This window comes from Dipodomys ordii, unplaced genomic scaffold (assembly GCF_000151885.1).
Source record: "Dipodomys ordii isolate 6190 unplaced genomic scaffold, Dord_2.0 Scaffold74, whole genome shotgun sequence".
Lineage (NCBI taxonomy): Eukaryota > Metazoa > Chordata > Mammalia > Rodentia > Heteromyidae > Dipodomys > Dipodomys ordii.
Window position 1 is genome coordinate 6055467 of NW_012267290.1, and position 9135 is coordinate 6064601.

At 40.1% G+C, this 9135-nt stretch overlaps 1 protein-coding gene across 1 annotated transcript in view; it reads left to right on the top strand.

Annotated features, from left to right (window-relative positions):
* The window catches only part of Erich1 (glutamate-rich 1), a 78072-nt gene extending 69410 nt beyond the window's left edge, over nucleotides 1-8662 (top strand). The window contains exons 4-6 of the mRNA XM_013024223.1: nucleotides 817-1308; nucleotides 4473-4667; nucleotides 8439-8662. Coding sequence (XP_012879677.1) covers nucleotides 817-1308; nucleotides 4473-4667; nucleotides 8439-8512 — 761 coding nt within the window. The 3' untranslated portion in view covers nucleotides 8513-8662. The remainder of the gene's footprint in view (nucleotides 1-816; nucleotides 1309-4472; nucleotides 4668-8438) is intronic.
* The last annotated feature ends 473 nt before the right edge of the window (nucleotides 8663-9135 follow it).

Consider the following 9135-nt stretch of genomic DNA (forward strand, 5'->3'; position numbering starts at 1 on the left):
CAAGCCCCACGACGGAAAAAAAGAAAGAAAAGAAATCCACCAGTGACCGGGGAAACTCATTAAAAAAAAAACTCTACTAATTATAGGCTACACTATAATCTTATATCACGATTTTATGGGGAGGAGTTTTGGATTTGTGCCAAGTTCAAGGAACAGTAGGTTTTATAGATATAGTCACTAAGTGTATCCAGAGAAAGCTGCAAACTCTCCTTCAAAAACATACTAGCTATGATAGAAAAACAGCCCAGATGCCCTAAAGAGATGAGTGGATCAAAAAAATGTGGTGCATATGAACAATGGAATTTTACTCATCAGAAAGAATAATAATGTTGTCATTTGCAGAGAAATGGCTGGACCTAGAAAAATTACATTAAATGAAATTAGTCGTGCTCGTAGACATGGCACATGTTTTCTCTCATTTGTAAAAGTTAGATGTAAAATACAAACACACATAAATGTATATACAGGGTTATTTGCATATACACAGAAATAGATTGATTAAATGATAGTATACTTAGAGGAGGAGTAACAGTGTAACTCGTTTGAACAAGTAATAAACCATTTAACAAAATGAATACCAGGAAGCTGAAACATGTTGATGGGGGCAAAGCAGTGAGAGGAAGGATGCATGAATGGAGGGAAGAAGGATAAGCAAATGTACAACTATAATGATAGTTAGTTCCAGAGTCTTTGATCATATGTTTGCTTAAGGTAAAGTGAATAATCAACAAAGTGATTCTGATGGAAAATTTAGTTAGCTTGTGCTGTTACAGTCCTATTGTACTACAAATTGTTGTATTTGAATTTTTTTTAAAGCTGATCTGGATCCTCTTGATCAACCAAAAAGAAGAAGAATTAGAAAGCATAAGCCAAAGAAAAAACTTAAAAATCCTAATAAAGTTCCTTTAGAACAAGCAGAATTAGAAGATCAAGCAGAATTAAAAAAACAGCAGAGTCTTTTACAAGAAAAAATACAGCCACAGCACACAGATGGGCCCACAATGAGCAGAAATAAAAAACGGAAGCTGAAAAAGAAACAGCAAATGAGGAGGAAGAAAGAAGCTGGCTTGGTAAAGAAGGCTTCTGGTGTCAGTTTCTTGTACCAGCCCGAGGAGAGCAGCAGTGATCAGGAAGAACTGAGAGGTGCTGTAGGAGAAGGCTCTCAAGACCCCCTTGAGGAGGGTGAGAAGGACCTCAGCGAGGAGGGCACAGCCACAGACGTCTCCCAAGAATATGCTGACATCACCAGCAAGGCAGACAGTGTCCTAAACTTTCTGAAGTCAACACAAGAAATATATTTTTATGATGGTAAGTTTGCCCTTTGAATAATGGTGCTTTGTTAATGTATGGAAAATCTCCAAATATAGTAAAATATATAAATGTTTAAAATATTTCAAGTAAATCATTTCAAGGCAAAAAATCAGACTGTGTAAATTCTACTGTTACGGAGCTGGACTGGTGCATGGCTCCTTGTGCATGGTGTATCTTTGACCTTTGATAGGAATCAGTGGACAGTGCTTTCCTGTTGCATAGTTTGGGCTCATGTTTCTTATTCCCCTAAAGTCAGACTTTGGAGGGAGTGTACTAGTGTTCTGAGCTATATGTCTAAATAAAGATAAATTCTGCTAGAGATTTGACACTCTACATATTTTTAATCTACTAGAAATATAAAAGAACCACAGTGCTGTTTTGTGAGACATTTACTTTGCTCTCCCACATATAACTTACTGATTTAAATTTGCAGTAAAGCAGGTTTTTGGTAACTTTGTATTGATACAGAATATTAAAATAAAAGTAGCTTTATCCTTTCATCATTTGCTTTTTAGCAACTGACCTGATAACTAGAAAGAAGCAAGTACCCATCAGGAGCCAGCATGATCACATGATCACAGCACAAGCTACTCACAGCAAGCAGGATGCATTCCCATTGAGAGGATACCACTGGAGATCCAGAGTAGACGGGTAGATTCAGATGTCAGCCAGACACCTTCCTATTTACATCCTTATTGATGTAACTGAGAAGCATTGGCTCCATGGTATTGGAGAATGCAAATGATTTAAACTGATTTTAACACTGATACAAAGATACCATTAATCTGTCAGTTTAACCAACAAGATGGTTACAAGTGACACGCAATCACCTTTTCCTCATCAATGTTTATTAGCAGGTCTCATTGACACATTGAAACATAATGGCAATAATCAAATGCCACAGATGGGATATATAGCTGATACTCTGCAGAGTAGTAGTAGGATTCAAGAAACTTTAGTAGATTTTCCAATCTGTATATGATAAAAGACTATAGAATAAATAAAATAAATGTAAGACCTACTGGGCTGGGAATGTGGCTTAGTGGTAGAGTGTGCGCCTTGCATGCATGAAGCCCTGGATTCGATTCCTCAGTACCACATAAATAGAAAAAGCTAGAACTGGCGTTGTTGCTCACCTTGAGCAAAAGAAGCTCAGGGGCAGTGGCCAGGCCCAGAGTTCAAGCCCCAGGACTGTCACCAAAAAAAAAAAAAAAAAAAAGAGCTAATGAGGAGACCATCTTTAAGACAGAATTCTAGAATCCCATAGGCAGGGCAGTCAACATTCTGTGGCCACTTGTTTCTTCCAGGTGTTTACTAATTCTAGTTGTAGAGCCTTACATGAATATCTGAGGATGAACTAAAGGAGGCAAACAGATCTGCAATGTATTTGTCCCAGTAGAGTCCAGGTGCTAATAGAAAGGTGGCCAGAATCTGAAACTCAAGTTGGAAGAACAGTAGTCAAGTAAAAGGTCTCTTATGACATTGAAGCCTTGGGCAGTCTTAGGAGCTGAGCAGGCAGGGGTCCATCTTAAGTGCCTTGAAAACAAGCTAAGGTAGAGCATACCCTTTGCCAGTCATGTAGCCCACCCTGCATTAGACTTTGCCCATGAAAGTCAAGTCAACTTCCCCAGTTCTGCTTGGCAAGGCAGAGGGCCAGCCCTCTTTGGAGCAAAGTAGCATCATCCAAGACTTTTGGAGGGTTTTGGTACACATTTAATAAATACTGCTCATGCACTCCAAGAGACAGGAACATATAACAAGAAATCCTACAAAGAGAGCAATAGAAGCAGAAGACAATGCTGCTGTTAGACAGGGATTTTTATACTAACTACATTTAAGATGTTCAAAAAAAGATGAAAACAATGACAATCTATTATAATAATCAAATTTAGACCTGAGAAATATAACTGAAACTTAGAACTCAAAAGATGAATCTAAAGATCAGATTACATTCAGTATAGAAGAGAGCTTGCAACTAGGAAGACAGATCAAAGTAAAGTTCCCAGATGAAGGGTAAAAGAAAAGGAATGAGAAGGTGAAAGTTGAAGAAGGGGCCACTGATAGAGGCTTCAGAATGCGAATGGTCCTACCAACATCTTGACTTCAACTTCAGTCCTCCAAGACCAGGAGAGTATTCTAAAAACTTTTTTTAAAGAGTGAAAAATAAATAAAAGAGCCTAGCCAACATGGACCTAGAGAAAAAGTCTCATACTCTTTTGTTTGGAATCTAAGACAGAGGAGGGAACAGAGCTTGAGCTTTATCTTAGGAGATAGGCTTCTGAAGTGATAAGGGCCTTTGGCCTCTACCACTGTACTACCCTGATTACATTTTATTTCCTCTGATAAATGGCACACAATCATAAGTTTCAACTTCCATGGACCCAAACAGGATTAATACAGATAACATCATTCCCGAGCACATTACAGTCAAGCTGCTGAAAACCAGAGATACAGAAAACAAATCTTAAAAAGCAGCCTGTGGTTGAGTTGCTGGTCTTGAGAAGACAACTCCTCAACTAATGGTAAACTTCAGTATACCCAAGAGAACCCAGAATCATGCTTTTGTATGGTATTCCTTGCTTTGTCCTTAGTATCCAGCCACCCTACTCTGTTTACAAGGATACACAGCCTGTATGAAGAATTTGGTTTCATTGTCTGGTTTTTCTGCTGCTGTCCTTACTTCAAATCCTATGTCACACTTAGGTGTTCAAATATCAGATATGTAAACAGTGGCCAGGTTTCCATGTTGCTCAAACAATGGCACCCCATCCTAGGTTTACTTTTTAGAGTTCTACTGTCATTTTCTCTCCTAGTGCTTTTTTTTTTTGGGGGGGGGGTCTGGTCCTGGGGCCTGAACTCTGGGCCTGGGTGCTGTCCCTCAGCTCTTCAGCTCTAGGCTAGTGCTCTACCACTTGAGCCAGAGCGCCATTTCTGGCTTTTTTCTATTTTTGCTTATGTGGTGCTGAGGAATCAAACCCAGGGCCTCGAGCATGCAAGGCAAGCGCTCTACCACTGAGACACCTTCCCAGCCCTCCTAGTGCTTTTTATATCCCAGACATCTCAATCTAAGTTGTATGTTTGAAGCCTCTTTAAGAGACAAAAACTTACTTTTGGCTTACAAAAGTGAAACTAAACCTCCATGTGATGCTGACTTTTTTTAGGTAACTCCAAAGACTCAGATTCAGCTGTGTGCATGGAAACCACCAAAGAACTGCTACACTGCCTTGAGTCTCATAGCATGCCTCCCTCAGATATATTCATTCTGGACCATATGAAAACACTGCTTCTTCTGCAAGACACTGAAAGACTGAAAAGGGCACTAGAGATGTTCCCAGAACATTGCATGATGCCCTCTGGTAAGTACTTTGAAAATCCTTCCAAACACCAATGGATTAGAAAACAATGCATACATGGCCTAAAAGAGAATAGAGTCCCACAGAGAAATAGGGTCCTTACACATCTGCTTGATATTAAAAAAAAATACTACTGACATAAGCAAAAAGGTACACATCATCTAGTTTTCTAGGCATATGGACTATCAACTCTTAGCTTTTCTAAATTAAAGTACAAGTACCTGCTGGGTACTGGTGCTCATGCCTGTAGTCCTAGCTACTCAGGAGGCTAAGATCTGAGGATCACAGTGCAGAGCCATCCTGGGCAGGAAAGTCCATGAGACTATTATTTCCAGTTAATCCCTAAAAGACTGGAAGTGGAGTTGTCACTCAAGTGGTAAAGTACTAGCCTTGAGCAAAAAACAGGTTCAGGAATAGGACCCAGACCCTAAATTCAATCTCAGGACCAGAATTAAAAAAAAAAATTGAGTCCAAAAATTTATTTTTTCCTTTTCCTTTCCTTTGCTGGATTAACACAAGGAAAAGTATTTCTGCCCTTCAGAGATCTTTTGATACCTCATTGAAATATCACTGTAAGGACAGAGCATTGGATTTTTAGAGTGATCATTCTTTTGCACAGTTTCCCAATCTTTATTGGATACCCATTCTATACAGACTATAATTTGCAGGGTCAGCTATGCTAAGCCCTAATCATGGGCCAGGGAGGATATAAATCCCGAAGACACAAAGTGGAACACAAGGAAAGGAACTGAGCAAGTTTTAGTTGAGCTAGTGACAAGAGGAAACTCAAAGGGCTGTGAGGGGTTCTAAGGCATGCACATTTTCAACTTTAGTGTTTCAACTACATAATCCAGGATCATAATCCAAGACCACCAGGGAATAACTATGAGCCCCTATTCTCCAAAAATCTAAAGCATATAAAAGGTTGGAGGTGTGGCTTTATCGGTAGAGTGCCTACCACAGAAGTATGAGGCTCCAGTTTAACCCAGTACCACCCTTCACAAAAACAACCAGATAAGCAAGCCAAGAAAGAAGAAAGTCACATTGTGGCACTTCCGTAGAAAGCAAGTGAATTTGATAGTAAATAGGAACGGTCATTATTATTGGGGTAGCCTAGAGGGCCCACCACTTGTGAATGTATATTTCCTTCCTTGTAGAGGGAAGGTGTGTCTCATATCTACCTATTCCAGGATCTGCTTGGGTCCTGGCCTCCTTGATGGAGAAAGATATGAAGTTCTTGCCCTTGGTAGTTTGTGTCCTAGTGTGGGAGAAAATTAGCCAGATGAGATGGTAAAAAGCACATCTAAGAGGTGTAGTTGTAGAGGAGAACATAGAGCAGAGAGTAGGTATTCAGAGGAATGGCTTTGGAGAAGAATTTGGAGCAGATGGCAGGTGTCCTGACAGAAATGGCTTATAGGTTGGAGAAAAACAACAACAAAAAAGCAGATGTGGAGCAACAAGGAGGTAGGTGTACAGGAGGAGAGGACACAGCTGAGGAGGCAGCACAACACAATGAGAGCAGGGAGAAGACTTTAGTGGCAGGTTTTACCATCCTCAGAAGGGTCCCTGGGATGCTTTGTTTGGAGTAAAGGTGTAGAATGGAGATCAGGGGGTTGAAATAATATGTGAAGGGCCCCAGTAGAAGTGACCACAGTATGGACCAGAGTCTGGTAACCAGAAAGACAAGTGTGGCTAAGTTCCAGGCAGTCTGTGTAATGGGATTTTCTGGCTGATTGCGTTTGCAATCTAAGGAACAAACTGGTGTTTTGGCTTGAGCCCATGAAAAAGACAAGTAGCCAATCAGAGGAAGAAAGACTACCAGAAGCATTAGGCTGGACATAAAGGCCTGTCATATCCCCAGCTTGGGCAGGTAGGAAATGGAAGACTATAAGGGCTAGTGGCTACATAGAAAGCTGAGAGCCCAGGGATAGAGGCTTCGATAATGTGGGGTAATGAGGGAATCAGAAGAAACTATGAACAGAGGGAAGAGAGAGGGTCAGCTGTGAGGGAAGTTGGGAAAAGAGGCTAGAGGAGGCAGTGGGGTGGAGAGGCCCATGGAAGGAAAGGAAAGCCAGGAAGGCATGTACCTCCAGAGCAGCAGTCAGCACCCAGGAAGGAACCTGGCTTTGCATGCCTGTGAGAATGGGTCAGCTGTCTCACAGCCAGGCGTTCTATATTTTTAGATGTTTGTGAGGCTCCGTATTTGACAAATTTAGATTTCATGGTCGTTGTATTGCAAACTGCATAAAGCCAATTAAGTTAAACTGACATGAGACTTAAGAATTTGGAAGATGAGATTTCAGTTTTTTTTAGTATATGAGGTTTTTTTCCATACTCAAAAGTCTTCTTGTTGTGTCCTGCCATGTATAAAGGCATAGGCAGTGCTGCCAGCAGAATCTGCATTGGGAAAGTTGCTAGTTTTGTACTAAGGTGGCTAGACAAGGTTTATCAACAAGCACATTTAGTCTTGTAAAATTGATTCCCTTGAACATATGGTGGAATATGTTCTTAAAGTTTTTAAGTATCAAGCTATTTTATGAACAAAATTATTAATAATGAAGCTTTATTTTCAAATATAATATCTGTCTAATCAGATTTGGTTTAAGGAAGGTACAGTGTTGTCTTACAACCCTGTTTGTTTTTTCCTACTGGCTCAGTAATTCCTCTAAATCTTAGACATTTCACTTGAGTAGGTATAGACCCCTTTCACACATTCACTGCCTTCACAGTGTTAGGATCAAGCTGGTGCTTTGAAATATGTGGACCTCACACTTGGATGTCACATTGTGACACAAACCTGTGCTACTTAGTCAGGGCTGCCATCCACCAGACACACTCACACTCAGGCACTGAGGAGTGCTGTAGGAATTTCTGTGTCTAGCTCTCCGATAGGCCTCTGTAGAAGTTACTGTCATTACCCTGTGAGGAAAGGCAGTTTCTATGAGCACCTGGGTCTTGCAGGAAAGTGTCAGCTTCAGGAGGGTATCCAAGGGCTTCTGTAGAGTTGGCAGGAGGGCACACCCTGCCCCCTTGGCACCAGTTCTCTGGATCTGATCCAGTCTGGAAGTGAAGCATCAGTATCAGCAGTACTAGATCAACTCTAGGAACAGTGCTGGGTCTGCCCAGATCTGGGAATAGGACCCTCCAGGTCAGTTTGTGCACCCTATGGCTGAGAACTTTAGAAACAGTAGATCATCCATCCTAAACTAGATCTGGAAGTCTCCAGATGTTCTAAAACCAGACATTTGAGGAGACTCTTGGCTTACAGCTACACTTCCTCAGGAAGCCATGGGAATTGACAGGTGATTTGGGGGACATATCCTTCTCCTTGGTCATTTGCTCTGGCTATCCGGGCACAGCATTGGCCTCATGAGAGCTGAGTGCTGTGTGGCTTATAGATCACATTGCTTAGGATTCTGCCTTTTAAGCCTTTTAAGCCAATTTGCATGTGCTTGTTTTTCAGGTGAGATTTATAAATAATGTGGGGATTGTGTGAGATATGAATCCAGTAGGACTTAAGGGTCCACATGGGGAACATAGAGAGTCAGAACGTATCCACCTTCTTGTCCTATTTGTGACATCATATGTGATGAGGAGGCTGTATTACATCACTGTCACACCACTTTTACGCCAAGGGTTCATTTCATTAGATTATTGCAAGACTTACTGTAGACCCAGAGGATCGTATCTATAAAATAACCATCTATGATTTATCTTTGTAACCATTGTTTTATTTTATCTTTTGTTTGCTTTGTTTTTGTTTTTACACTCCAGAACATACTAAAGTGATTTCAGCTTTCTTTAATTACTGGATCACACAAGTCTTTCCTGAGAAAAAGAGTGAATAAAATTAGTATATCTCTTTAAGAAGAGCTATATTTAACATGAAGATGTAAGAGAAAGATATGAATTGGACTGACACTTATTCTATGTACAAAAAAATTAAGTTCCCAACATTTTTTGAAGCTTAAATCTTGGAGAATTAAATACATTGTTTATTCCTGTGTTTGTATATAATGGATAAAATGTCTTTTGAATATTTAAATGAGAATTTGGGGTAAAATTTAAAACTTTTCACTTACTTTCGATTGTATTTGTCTTGAATTACAACAGAAAATGATTTCTTTATTCTTGTAAAAATCCGAAATTGACATTCTGTTCAACTAACTTGAAGTTGTTATATATTTTTTATAACATTGTAAATCACCTTGTGGCTAAAAAAAAATGTTTAAGAATGCCTTAATAGAAACCAGGCACTGGTGGTTTATGCCTGTAATCCTAGATGTTCAGGAGGCTGAGATCTGAGGATAGGTGTCCAAAGCCAGTGTTGGCAGGAAAATCCATGAGATTCTTATCTCCAATTAAACAAAATGAAATGCTGGAAGTGGACTTGTGATTCAAGAGGTAGAGCACTAACTTTAAACAAAAAAAAAGCTCAGTGACAGCACCCAGGCCCTGAGTTCAAGCCCCA